We start from the raw sequence: 14,253 nt of genomic DNA, 5'->3' as shown, positions 1-14,253 counted from the left end.
TTTGATGATGAATGAAACGCCATTCCTCTTCAGTTTGTCATTCCCTATGTAGTAAACTATATGATTGTTGGATTCAAAATGGCCATTACCAGTCCATTTAAACTCACTAATGCCTTGGATATCGATATTTATGCATTCCATTTCATTTTTGACAATTTCCTAGATTCATAGTTCATACATTCCATGTTCTGATTATTAATGGATGTTTACAATGGTTTGTCTTCATTTTTGAGTTGTGCCTCATCAGCAAATGAAGGTCCCAAAAGCTTTACTCAATTATCGTCAAGACAGTCAACTCTACTTTGAAGAGGCAGCCCATATTTTGAGTGCCTTCCAACCTGAGGGGGAAAAAAAACAAGATGGTGTCCTAGGAAGACCCACTTCATAGACCCTACAACAAAGAGGGGAAAGACCAAATGAAACAGACACAGATGAAAATCTTGGCACCCTGAACCTCAGAGGAAAGGTTAGAGAAGCCTGAGCAGGGATGGTGAGAGCGGGAGACTGACTGGTGAAAGGCTGGCCAGATGTGGCATGAAAACCTTGAACTTTTGTGAGCATCTTAGACAACAGAAGGGGCCTGGTTGAGCAGGTTCACACAGAAAAGGTACAATTCCTTCTTTTTTCCTATACTGCCCTGGTAACCAGAAGTGTGGCCAGCTCCCACCTTCATCCACACATGGCATAGACTCTGCTCTCTGGGAGTTTGGAGCCACGTGGTGGGAGGCACGCCAGTGTGAGAGGGGGCTACCTGCACCACTTTAGTGCCTAGATTCGGGTGACTTAGCACTAGACCTACAGAACCCGCAGAATACTAGACCAGCATTTAACCAGTCAGCCTGCCACCAGCTTTGCTGTGGTCCTAACAGACACCGAAACCAGCTTCCATGAAGGGTCTCCAGGAAATACTTCCAGATTGCCTGAACATAGATAACACTGAGGCTGATAGGAACTCCATATAGGGCCCCTAACTCTGCTGTCACATTCCTCCCACACCCAACTCTTGAGTTCCTTTGCTTCTTTGCTTACAAGAGCTTCACAGAGTTTTCTCCCCTCCCAGTCCTACAGCTGCACTGTTTTGTTTTATTTATTTATTTGGGGGGGGGTGTTGTTTATGTTTTTCTTCCTTCCCTTGTCTCATTGTTTTTGTTTGTTTATTCTTTCTCCTCCTTCTTCTCTTTCCACCCCCTTGAATTTTATCCTATCTCTGCTTTTGTTTTTCCTTTTCTTCTGTTTCTCATTTTCCCTCTTCTTTTTTTCCCATTTGATCTTTCTTTATTACTTTCTATTATCTTTCTCTTTTTATCTGCCCTGGTTTTTCTAAGTGTTTTAAAATTTCATTTCATATCTTATTTTAGTCTTTTATAGCTTCATTTTCCTGCCTCTCTATTCCCTTTTCATCCTTAAGTGTTTATGTTTTTTTTAAATTATTATTTCTTCCTTTTATTTTCTCTCTTATTTTTCTCTTCATTTAGATCCATTTCCCTGTCTCTCTTTGTCTTATAGTTATTATATTATTTTTTCTGGTTACTGTATGTTTTTATTTATATTTTTCTCTTTTCATTGTTAGTTCCTTTTCCGTTCATTCTGTTTTCTTTTCTTTTTCTTTCTTTCTTTTTTTTTTTTGTGTGTGGTGTGTTTCTCTTTCCTATCTGACAGGAGACAGCAACCATGCCAATAAGCCCTACCACAACCATTCCCTCTGCAGCTGCACCTTCTGTGCAAGAGCTAGTACCAGCTCCTATACTACCTGATCAATGATACATAGCAGCCAATACCAGTCAAAACCATGCTAAACTGAGGTACATGAATGGTGAAAGAGAATGGTGTACATGCTTCCATTCTCTAACTACACCCTCAGGAGACAGATGGTGAGAGCCTAAGAACACATCAACATTAGATCATCAATTAAGTACAAATATAACAACCCCATAATGCCCCAGAGACAACAATTTAAGCTCACACACACACAAAAAAACAAGAGAGAATGGCTCAAACAAATGACCAAGATGCAGAGCCAGAAAATGTTTCTGAGAAAGAAAAGGTAATGGAACTAACTAAAAAATAATTCAAAAGATTGATACTTAGGTACCTTCCAAAGATTGACAGAAAGATCAAGGAAAGCAAGTAGAACACAGCAAAAATTTTAGAATAATTCAGGAAAAAGCAGATATAATAAATGTAAATTTTGTAATAATACAAAACCTCTAATCAGAAATCCAGACCATTAATGCTTACATTTCTGAAATGGACAGTACTTTGAAAGGGCAAAAAAGTAGATTCAAAGCAATGGAAGCCTGAATTAGTAAACTTGAAGATAAATCTTTCAATACTAGTATGCTAGAAAAATCATACAAACGAATTAAAAATCTGAAGAAAGCCTAAGAGTTATGTGGGACACATAACTCAATGAAGAGGAACAATTTATGGGTGATTAGAATTACAGAACAAGAAGAGACAATAAAAAGCTCAGAGAAAATTGTCCAAGAATTGTTGGAAGAAAATGTCTCTAACATCATGAAAGATGAGAAGATATACATACAAAAAACTGAACAAACCCCAAACAGAATAGATCCCAAAAGAAAATCACATATCATAATCAAATTTTCCAAAAGCAAAGACAAGAAAATAATCCTGAGAGCAGCTCAAGAGAAATGAAAAGTTACTTACAAAGGAGAACCAATAAGACTAAGCTCAGATTTCTCTGGAGAAACCATGCACGCAAAGAAGGCAATGGGATGACATATACAAAACTGAAGGGAAAAAACTGCCAACCAAGAATCGTATACCCAACAAAGCTGTCTCTCAAATACAATGCCAAAATCTGGACATTACCTGATAAATAGGAATTAAAGGAATTTGTAATAACCCAGGCCATCTTAAAAAAAAAAAATGCTAAAGGGTGTTCTTTGGACTCAGAACCAACAACAGCCAACAACAACCTGAGATTACCATTTATGGCAACACCACCCAGTACCTCAATCCAGATGGAGAAGTATTTAAAGTAAAATAAACCTACAAGACTGAAAATTGGGAACCAGAGATGTCAAATTACAATGAAGCCAAATATAAAATAAAAAGAGAGACTAGTATAGTGTAGACACAGAAATTCCAAGTGGCAAGTAAGTCAAGTAAATTTCAAGATAAAACAGTTTTAAACAGGGGGGGAAATTAATAAATTATAGTGTAACCTCAAAGAAAATGAATCCACTACACTAGCATACCAAAACAAAGAGGAAAATTAAACAGATTTAGTAAACATTAACATATCAGAAATGAAAATGAAAAGAAAACACCCAAACAAAATGAACTCAGCACAAAAAATTATGTAGAACAATGAAACAGCAGTACCATGAAAAATAATACACAGCAAAATGAAAGCAATCAATTCATACCTATTGATAATTATACTGAATATAAATGAGTTAATGCACAAGTCAAGAGACAGAAAGAACAGAATGGGTAAGAAAACAGGATCCTTCAATATGCTGTCTATTGAGACAAGTCAAAAAGATGCAAACAGCCTAAATGCCCATGAACAGAAGAATGGTTAAATAAACTTCGGTATAAACACACAAAAGAACACTATGCAACTTGAAGAATAATAATGAATCTGCAAAACATTTCACAACACAGATGAACCTGGAGGACATTATGCTGAGTGAAATTAGTCAATCACAAAAGGACAAATACTGTATGAGATTGCTGTTGTAAAAAGAAAAGGTTTTCTTAATAAAAGAAACGATCTATCATGGAGAGAGGAAAGGGAAAATTATTCACAGGCTAGAGGGGAGACACAGGTTAAGATGGGTGACAGGGCAGGCAATATATAACAAGAGGGAGGTTAGCAGAGGAAAGATGAAGGTAGTGGGAGACACCAGGAGGAATGCAACAATTAAAGTGAATAGAGGTAAACGCTGCTAATTGTTGGTACATGGTGGGGAGTGCAATCATTGTAATGAAGTAAAGTATATGATTTGCTAATGTAAAAATGAATGATCTGCTCTGTAAACCTTCACTCAATTCATAATAAAAAGTTTAGAATAAATAAATAAGAAAATATAAACTCATTTATAGTGACAGAAAATAGATCAGCAATTGCCTGGGAGCAGGGGATGGAAGGACATTTTCTGAAGTGATGGATATGTTTGCTATCTTAATTGTAGTGATGGTGTCACCTGTATACACATATGTCAAACACAAAATCATCACTTTTCATGTAGTTTATTGCATATCAACTCTACCTTAATAGAGTTGTAATAATACAGAAAAAAAAACAACAACCCTCAGTCCTTAAGAGAATGGGCATGTTGGAGAAAGCTCTCTGAAAAGGGAGATGAGATCAAGTTAGCTGGATTTGAGGAGCAACTTGACCTATGTAAGCTCTTATGTAAGCTGAGCAGCCACAAAAGGCTCTTCCAGGCCTTATTAATGGCAAAAGAAAGTCTAGCGAAGAAAAATATCTAAAGTGAAGGCCTTAAATTTACTATTTGGATGCAAAAATATTATTAGCACCCAAAGATTTATGAGTAAAATGTTGAAATCTCATTTGCTTGACACCTGATTCTTTTAGACTTGGCTTCATTTCCCTTAGGACACTGGTATCTCACGTTGCCTAACACTTTACCCATTCAAACTGCATGAAATTTGGCATGAACCAGCCAAAACAGCTGGGACATGGCAGAAACAGGACAAGCAAGGCAGGGGATAACTCTGATGCTATAGTACCCATATTGTTCTTGTTAAGTGCCATCAAGGAAATTCACTGCATAGTGATCCCGTGTGACAGAGTAGAACTGACCCAAAGGGTTTTGTACACCATTATCTTTAGGGGAGCAGATCATCAGGTCTTTCTCTGGAGGAGTCATTGGATGAGTTCCAACAGTCAACCTTTCAGTTAGCAGCTAAGTGCCTAACAGTTGTGCCACCAGGGCTCCATAGTACCCATGATGTTGTTGTTAAGCGACGTTGAGTCAGTTCTGACCCTTAGCAATCCTGTATTGGGTTTCCAAGGAGCAGATGATGAGCTTGAACCACCGACCTTGTGGTTCAAACCAATTTTGCAATCCAGCACATTAGCCCACAGTACCACACCAGGGCTCCATACCCATCATCAATGCCCATAGGGTTCCCAAGCCTGTACATTTTGATGCAAGCAGTCTGCTGTATCTTTTTCCACCAGAGGGAATGGTAGGTTTCAACCTCCGACCTTTTGGTTAGCAGCTGAGTGCTTAATTGCTGTGCCACCAGGGGTCTTTTAGGATAAGCCCTGGACTACTAACTGCAAGGTTAGTCTTTCAAACCCACCAGCCATTCCTTGGAAACCCCGTACAGAGCTGCTATGAGTCAGAACCGACTCCATGGCACTTAACAACAATTTCTTCCTGGTCCTGGTAGCGCTGTAGGATAAGTACTCAGCTGCTAACCAAAAGGTCAGCAGTTCAAACCCACTAGTGCTCTACAGGAGAAAGATGATGTTTTCTGCTTATATAAAGATTTGGACTCCTGGTATGGTGCTGTAGGGTCATCATTGGACTATGAACCACAAGGTCAGCAGTTCAAACCCACCAGTGCTCCACAGGAGAAAGACAATGTTTTCTGCTCCTATAAAGACTTGGACTCCTGGAACAGTGCTATAGGATCAGCACTGGATTACAAACCACAAGGTCAGCAATTCAAACCCACCAGCCGCTCATGTGAATGAGGACCTGTACAGTCACTGACTGACTCAGTATAGACTTAACGGCACTTAATAACAACAATAACATAAAGATTTACAGTCTCAGAAACCTTACACAGGGTCTCTATGGGTTGGAATTGACTCCATGGCAGTGAGATCTCTTCTTGGGCAATGGGGGAGGGAGGACTCCATGCTGGAGGAGGTAGAAGGAAGCACACTGTAAACCTTCCCGGACGCTTCCAATTTTTCAAAATGGATGCAACTGAGTACTCCTGAAATTCAAGAGAAAGTAGTACCTCTTAGGTATGAGGAAAGGACACCTAGTGGCAAAGTGGTTGAGCACTCAGCAGTTTAAGCCCATCAGTTGCTATGTGGGAAAAATATGTGACAGTCTGCTTCCGGAAAGATTCCAGCCTTGGAAACGCTATGAGACGGTTCTACTCTGTCCTTTTGCATTAAATGTGAGTTGGGTGTTATTCATTTGACCACAAAAACGGGTACAGGAAGAAGGATCATCAGTCCTTAGGTCCTGGTTGTGTTTTTTGTTTTTTTTTAACTTCTAAGCCTAAACCTGTCTTAAGCTGAATGAGTTCCTCACAACCCCTTCCTCCTGACCATGCCTCCTCTCCATCCTATTTCTCGAGGTCTTTCCCCACCATGTCCCAGGTAGCAATTGATTGGTCTGTACTCTCTGGGGCCCTTCCCAAACCTCAGCTTTTCGGATGATGAGAACTTTTATCAGCACTGCCCTGTGGCCTTGTTTTCAGATTCTTCTCCCAGGGGCAGGAGCTAAAATAAACAGTTTTGCTTTTATTTATATCAGCCAACACCTTCAGTATACTATACTGTTCTTGAGTACCTTCAAGTCGGTTCCAACTCATAGTGACCCTGTAGAGGGTTTCCAAAGAGTGACTGGTGGGTTTGAAGCACCAACCAACCTTGCACTTGGATAGCAGTCTAGTGCTTATGCAACAGCACCAAACCAGGATACGACAGGACTGTAAAATAGGGTAATTTTTTGAGTCTTGCCCTATTCCAACCACGCAAAGTTCTTGAGTTTGGACTTTCTGACTTAAATAAGTCTTGGTCATAGAACTAATAAAAATTAGCTAGCAGGCTTGGTAGCATTTCTCAGCAAGCATCACAATCACCTGGAGTGCTTACTATCAAGGTCAATTCCAGGACCCTCTCCCAGACGTAAGGAATCAGGTGCTCGTAGGAAACTGAATTATTAGGAAGCGATACCTGGTGATTCGGATTCACTGTATAATGATTAAGATCCTCTGTCTTCAAAGAACAAAGTCTCTTTGCTCCTTCTTTCATTTTTCATTCTTGCCATGTTTCATTTCCTGGGAATCTGGGGTGAGGTACTCTTAAGAATGTAGAACAGGCATAGACTTGTGTTACTGGCCCTGGAGAGAGATGGGGAAGGGTGGGTGGGGCTGGGAAGAAGTTTGCCAACTCAAATATTGTCCCATCAGGACATGGCAATTTTGCCAAGAGACTCACAGGATGTGTCATTTGCTAGAGAAGGTGGCCTGGTTCGCCCTGCTCCAGGCTGAGGAGTCTGGTATCATGGGCAGAGATCAACTGTGTTGGGGTGGGGAGCTCGAATGGAAGTGAAAGAGTTACGTCCATGATAGTGTGTTACTGAAATTCCCTTGGTCCCAGAAGAAGGTGTGAGTTGAGATCCTCAGAGGGGAGAGGGACAGGTTAGACCTTGGCTTTACTCAGAGCTTCATGACTCTGAAGTCATGAAGGTTAGAGGGGTTACTTCATTGCCCCTGATTTAGGGGGTCAGAAGTTGGGAGGGCAAGTCAAGTCCTCAAAAATTCTAGGACACTAAATCTATTTTGAGGAGTTGGCAGCATCAATGGGCTCAAGCATGGCAATGATAGTGAGGTTGGCCCAGGACCAGCAGTGTTTCATTCTGCTGTGCATAAGGTTGCTATGAGTCGGTACCAACTTGATGGCACCTAACAATAACAGTGGAGTCCTGTTGTGGCACTGTGGGTTAATGTGCTGGACTGCAAAGTTAGTTTGAACCACAAGGTTGGTGGTTCAAGCTCACCAGCTGCTCCTCGGAAACCCTATACAGGATTGCTATGGGTCAGAACCAACTTGATGGCACTTAACAACAGTGGTGTAGTAGGTTACATGTTGGGCTGTTAACCACATGGTCAGAAGTTCAAATCTACCAGCTGCTCCATAAGAGAAAGATGAGCCTTTCAGCCCCCATAAAGATTATAGCCTCAGTAACCCTATACCAGGTCACTGTAAGTTGAAACTGACTCAACAGCACACAACAACAACAACAAATCTATTTTGGTCATCTGCCCAATGGATGGTTTCTGACCAATTCACAAAAGACTCGGAAATCAGTGTTGGTAATAGTGCTTCCTTTTAGTAAGCCATGCTATCCACACTCCTGGGTAAAGACTATTTATTACATAGTCCCTGAATCATACAAAAACCATGTCAACTAAACTCACACTGATGGATCAATTTTCAACCAAGCAACAGATAGGTATATTGTTATTGTTGTTATGTGCCGTGGAGTTGGTTCTGACTCATAAGCGACCCCGTACAGGGTTTCCGAGGCTGTAAATCTTTACGGGAGCAGAAAGCCTCATCTTTTTCCTGTGGAACAGATGGTAGTTTTGAACTGCTGATCTTGCGGTTCGCAGCCCAATTGGTAACTGCTACACTACCAGAGCTCCTTAGGTATATTGTTGTTGTTGTTATGTACTGTGGAGTTGGTTCCGACTTATAGCGACCCTGTATAGGGTTTCCAAGGCCGTAAATCTTTAGGGAGCAGAAAGCCTCACCTTTCTCCCACAGAACAGCTGGTAGTTTCGGTATATAGGGGGGATAAAAACACTAGTGAAGTGTGCACACCACAGAATGGTCAATCATTTGATATTAAAAGGGCAGCATTTACCCAAGAACAAAAAAACACTAGGGAAGGCAGAGGAATGGAAACAAAACACAATGAGGAAGTAGGATAAGTGATTTTAAGGGGATTGCAATCATTGAGATGAAACAAAATGTATGATTTGCTATGATCTGCGCTGTAAACATTCACTCAATTCACAATACAGTTAAAAGACAAAACAAAAATGAATCAAATCAATCTAGTCAATTCTTACTTACTAATTCAGTCTACCTTTCCTTAAACTCTCAAATGAGTTGGGTCTCTTTCTCTAAGCTCCCATAGAACCCTTGCTTGCCCATGTTATGTAGGGTAACACCATGTTGTAATTCTTGGCTGACATCTCTGTCTCCCCTACCAACAATCTGCATTCCTTGAGAGCAGGGACTGTTCTCATTGCTTCTGTTGTGCTCAGTTTAAGGCCTCTTCACAGAGTAGATAGGGGCACAAAGATTACTTCAACAGTGAGTAGACCCAGAGGAATCAAGCATCTCATGCTTCCTAACCAATGGGGACAAGCTTGGTCTGAATAGGGACCTTAAGACACTAGACCAACCTTCTGCCCACTCTGCCCTGAGTCCTAGGAAGCTGCCAAGGATCACAGCTCCAGCTGGCAAGTGGTGAGCGTTTCTTCCTGGAAGGATTCTTGGCTTGAAAACTAGCTCTTGCCTCGTCTATCCTTCGACAACCTCAGATTGCTGAGCGTAAGGGGGATGGGAAGGAGAAACTAAGATAGTCCCAGTTTTGTTAGTTTCCCAAAGCCTTGTGTCCTCCCTACCCATCTTTCCACCAATTGTTCATGGCAGGGATTTCCGTGGATGGTAGATCTTTCCCAGTACTGGGTAGTTGTGTGTGTAGGGAGTCGGGAGGTGTGTGGGGAGGTGGCAGGGGGGTAGGGCTGGCTAAACATTTGGTTCCAGCAAAGTAACACTGTTTCTGATCACACATGTCCCACCCCTAAACTCTGGGCTTCTTTAGCTTTAACTAACAAAGGTAGAGCAAAGCCCACCAGATTGAGGCCCATGATTGGGCCCTCATAATTCATTCCAGTGATACACAGATGATATGAGTCTGGTTGGAGTTTCCAGTCTCTGTAAAAGCCCTAGACCACCCCCACCACACACACACAAAAAAACAAAACAAAACCTATTGACAAGAATTCATAGTAACACTATAGGACAAGGATAGAACTGTCCCATAGTTTCCAAGGCCGTAATCTTTACAGAAGACTGCCATATTTCTCTCACAGAGCAACTGATGGATCCCAACTATTGGACATCTTGGTCAGCAGCCAAGTGCTTAACCATTGCATCACCAGAGTCTTCAGAAAACTTCAAACCCCTCAATAGGGACAATACTATGCAGCCTCTACCCTACCCCAGGAAACACACACCCAATAAAAGCTGTTTTATTTTCTCTTTAATTTTTCTGAAGGATATACACCACATATCCCATGGGCAATAAAGCGCATTCAATGTGTTTATAAGCCAAACAGTCACTTTGTTTAAGCAAACACATGTACAAAATAAAAGAAAACCACAAAATAATGAACTGCATGTTCATAACATACAAAAATTGCCGCCTACTCAGTAGGTAACTACAACATTCCAACTCCTGAATATATTTATAAATTTACATTTTCAGTTAAAAAAATAGACTTTTGAGAGTTCAGATTTGTAGATTTTTTTTTTCATACATTCTGGAGAACTGAGAGTCAGCTCAGCTCTCTTTCCTTGTTTTGCTCCCAAAGCCTCCCCCAAATTATCACTCCCTGCTCCCTTTAAGGCTAGAGGTGAGCACATCCCTCACAATTGCACATGTCAAGTCGTCAGCAAGGCGCATCACACAAAAGGCACCAAGACGTGAAACTTTTTTTTTTTAAACCAAAAGGATGAAAAATAAAACCACTTTTAAAAAAAAGAAAAACCAAACCATATTTTGCCACATGTGAGAGTACGGTCGGGCAATATTTACAAAAAAGTTAACGGAACATCACTCCGACACATGCTTTGATTCACAACTAGGACTGCTGTTTCAACAAAAGCTTCAAACTCATTGTCACAGCATCATCACAAAATAGAGGATCACCATTGGTTTGCTTGGCTTTTCTTTCTTTTTTTTTTATCCCAAAGTTAGGACTTAACTCCAAATAATACAATAGAATATGCAAATTATCTTCACATCAAGAGTACCCCAAGAAAAACAAATTTCATGGCACAGACACTGTACAAGGTGCAGGGGTGGTGGGCTTTGAGGGACCCAAACCCCATTTTGCCAGCTCAGTTTTCTAGCATTGAAGGGAGCAAGGGGTTAGGCATACGATGGAAATGATACTGAAATGATATATCCAAAATCCATGCAAATCAAGTTCTTTGGATAGAGGTGAAGAACTTGGACATGGCTGTTTCAGGCAGTTGAAGTCAAAGGGATTAGGAATAGGGGAAGTGGACAGAAAAGATTGTTTCATCAATAGACCTTCCACCCTGAACTTGGGGTCAAGTAGGGGGAAGGGAGCACTTGGCTCTGAAAACCTCCATCTGACCTAAGAGGAGCCCCCCCCACACTTCCTATGGCCATCTCCTTCTGTCCTGTTAAATCTTCTCTTGTGATTCTTTTTCTCCCGTTCCAGTTTTGTTTCCTTTTTCCTTTTAGCAAATTTCAATTGTCCTGGGAGAAAATGTAGCTGTCATGTCCGAAAGCCCTGTGGAGGCGCTGAAGGAGTTGGTGACTGCTGAGGAAGGGAAGCTGCTGACTTGGGTGGGAAAAGTTGGGGGGACTGAGGAGTACGTGGTGGCCACTGAAGGTGAGGGGAAGCCACTATGGACAGGCGATGGATAGGTTGAGGAGCCAGGAGATGAGTAGGAGGTGGGCACTGGCGATGGGTATGAGGTGGTGGCTGGGGATGGGTAAGAGGTAGTGACTGGGGATGGGTAAGAGGTAGCAACGGGGGATGGGTAGGAAGAGAGGGAGGAGGTGGCCGAAGAGGCCACAACACCTTTGTCAGCTTTCTTGTCCTTTTGCCGCAAGTGGATCTTGGTATGCCTTTTGCGTTCATCACTCCTGGCAAATTTTCTCCCACAGATGTCGCATGCGAAGGGCTTCTCGCCTGTGTGGGTTCGGATGTGGGTTGTAAGGTGGTCACTGCGGCTGAAGTTGCGCATGCAGATGCGACACTGGAAGGGTTTCTGGCCAGTATGGATGCGGATGTGGCGGGTAAGCTCATCAGAGCGAGAGAAGCGACGGTCGCAGGACTCCACAGGGCAGGCGTAGGGGCGTTCATGGGGAGGTGTCTTGCTAGGCCGGTTGGGGTACTTGCGCATGCGGCTGGGTTTGATAAGCTGGGACTGATAGGAGGTGTTGAGGGCCTTCAAGTCCTGGGAGCCCGATTGCGTGGCAAAGGCCTTGATGGTGGAGAGCGGAGTGAGGGAAGGCTGCTGGGTGCGGCTCTCCAGGCCCTGGAAGGGCTTCTGGTCTGGGGTACCTAGGCCTAGGTCCCCTTGCTGCTGTGGAAACAGGTAGTCTGGAATCATGGGCACCTGGAAGCTGCCCTTGGCAGCAGGGTAGGCAGGAGGTGGGTACTGGAGTGCAGTGCTGGCCGAAGCAGGAAAGGCCTGGCTTTGTGGCTCTGGGAAGATGTCAGTATTGGGTGTAGGGAAGGTGGGTGCGGCAGAGTAAATGGGACTGCTGTCGCTGGACTGGACTGCGCAGCTCAGCGGTGGGCTCTGGGAAGCAGAGGAGGATGAGGAGGCTGCTGGAGAGGGTGATGAGGATGAGGTGGCTGGTGGGTTGGTCATGCTCACAAGGCCACTGACCAGGCTGAAGAGAGGCTCAGGCCACAGGGTGTTGCCACTATTGGGTGCAGGCTCAAGAGAGAAACGGCCAGTGTAGGTGATGGGGGGCAGCCGGATGGTTTGGTTGGGGTAGCTTGTCTCTACCAGCACCTTCTCATTATTCAGAGAGATGTCAGGAAAAGACTCTGCCAGGAGAGAGAGGAGAGAGGCCTGGTTACTGAAGAACAATCACTGGAGAAGGCAGAGAACCCAAACTGCCAAGCAAGAGGTCGGGCAGGCTACCATTGACTCCCGGGCTGGTTAATAATTGATAGAAGCAGATTGCAATGTTCCTGGATGCGCTCCAAAGCAGAGCCCATTTCAACAACAGCTGACGCAAATACAGAGAATCCCCCTCCATTGCAGCTCTCAATGCTCCCGCAGCAGCGACTGTACGGACGAGGGATTCCCGCCAGCACTCCCATAGCCCGTGTCCCAGTATGCACCCCCTACCCTGGGCTGCCTGGACACCCCTGGCCACCGATTACGGCCCTTCCTTGAAGACAAGCTGCAGACCAGGCAAGCCTTCCTGTAAGGGGGGGCGCGGGGGGCGCGCAGCCCTGCTTATCAAAACAAGTCCTTTCCCTCTGCACCCACCCACGCAGCCCCAGAGATCTTCCAAAACAAGCTCGCTCCTTTGCAAACCGCTGGGGACAAGCGGGCAACCCTATAATACAGGACTCAGGGTATAAGAGGAATCGAAGGGAAACCCCGTTCGCATCCCTAAGGACCAAGAGGGCTCCTGTTTTGAATGGAGAGCTGCAGAAGCCGTGGAGAAGAACTGGCTGCCAGGATGGGGCTAATCCACGGCGCAGGCCACCGCTTACCTGCCGTCAGGTGCTCGTAGGGCTGTTCGCCCGCCTCCCCCTGAGGGTTGAAGGCGCTGCTGCTGTTGCTGTTGCTGCCGTTCCCTCCACCGCCCCCACTGCTGTTGCTGTTGCCGCCGCTGCCCTCAGGGGCCCCGGTAGCACTGAGGAATTGGGGTGCCCCGTTGCTCAGCAGCATCATCTCCTCCAGCTTGGGGTAGTTGTCCATGGTGGGCGAGTGAGGAAAAGAGCCGAACGGGTCGGAGATCTGCAGCGGGGACATCAGCTGCATCTCGGCCTTGGTCGCGGCCATCCCGGACTGGCAGGCTAGCAAGCTGGCGTTAGGGTGGGTGGGGGCAGCCCGGTGCCCAGGCTGCAGGGGACACACTCGTGGGGTCTGGCTGGGTCACATGCGGGGTGCGGGGCACACTGGGTAGAGTGTAGGTGAGGTACCCAGGCTCGCCCTTGCCGCGGGCCGGTGTGTATGCGGCGCTGCTGCGGAGGCTGGGGTAGGGGCCGGTCCTGCGGCGGCGACGGCGGCGGCGGTGGCGGCGGCTGGCGGTAGCTGCTGGCGGCAGCGGCTCCCCAAGTTCTGCGCGCTGGAATCTCTCGCGACTCCCCGGATCCGCCTCTATTTGAAGGGTCTGGAACGGCACGGGCCAGCCTCCGTCGTGACGTACATGGCCATATATGGGAAGCAGGAAGCCCTAATATGGCAGGACGGGCCGGGAAGACCCAGAGTGACGTGAAGTCCCCGGTTGGAGAGTGGTGGGCACCCCAACCTGCACCCTGGGCCCCACGCCGGCTCTCACACCCTGGGTGTCCAGGACTCAGGGAAGTCCATGCTCCAGCCGCAGCTGGAGCCGCCCGGACCTAAGCTGCTCGCAACTTCTCAACGTTGCCCCCGCCCCTTCCCTCCTCCTTCTTCCCTCCTCCCGGAGCCGGAAGCCACCGGGCCATATCGGGCCACTCCAAATAAGGCGCTGCCCAAATTTGGACTGTTCC

The 14,253-nt window shown here is 45.1% G+C and overlaps 1 protein-coding gene across 1 annotated transcript; it reads right to left on the bottom strand.

The window, feature by feature from the left end:
- Positions 1 to 10,737: 10,737 nt before the first annotated feature.
- EGR1 (early growth response 1) lies at positions 10,738 to 13,846 on the bottom strand. Its single transcript, XM_006866122.1, has 2 exons — positions 13,270 to 13,846; positions 10,738 to 12,588 (listed from the first exon to the last, which is right to left on the bottom strand). The coding sequence occupies exons 1-2, from the start codon at positions 13,559 to 13,561 to the stop codon at positions 11,261 to 11,263; spliced, it is 1,620 nt and encodes a 539-aa protein (XP_006866184.1). The 5' UTR covers positions 13,562 to 13,846; the 3' UTR covers positions 10,738 to 11,260.
- Between the last annotated feature and the right edge of the window lie 407 nt (positions 13,847 to 14,253).

Source organism: Chrysochloris asiatica, unplaced genomic scaffold, assembly GCF_000296735.1.
Source record: "Chrysochloris asiatica unplaced genomic scaffold, ChrAsi1.0 scaffold00087, whole genome shotgun sequence".
Classification (NCBI taxonomy): domain Eukaryota; kingdom Metazoa; phylum Chordata; class Mammalia; order Afrosoricida; family Chrysochloridae; genus Chrysochloris; species Chrysochloris asiatica.
The sequence above is the reverse complement of the archived record's forward strand: the minus strand, read 5'-3'. Positions and strand labels throughout refer to the sequence as shown.

Coding starts and splice junctions, on each gene's coding strand:
- EGR1 (XM_006866122.1), bottom strand. CDS start 13,561: ATGGCCGCGACCAAGGCCGAGATGCAGCTGATGTCCCCGCTGCAGATC. Junction 12,589..13,269: donor CTACGAGCACCTGACGGCAG/GTAAGCGGTGGC, acceptor CTCTCCTGGCAG/AGTCTTTTCCTGACATCTCT.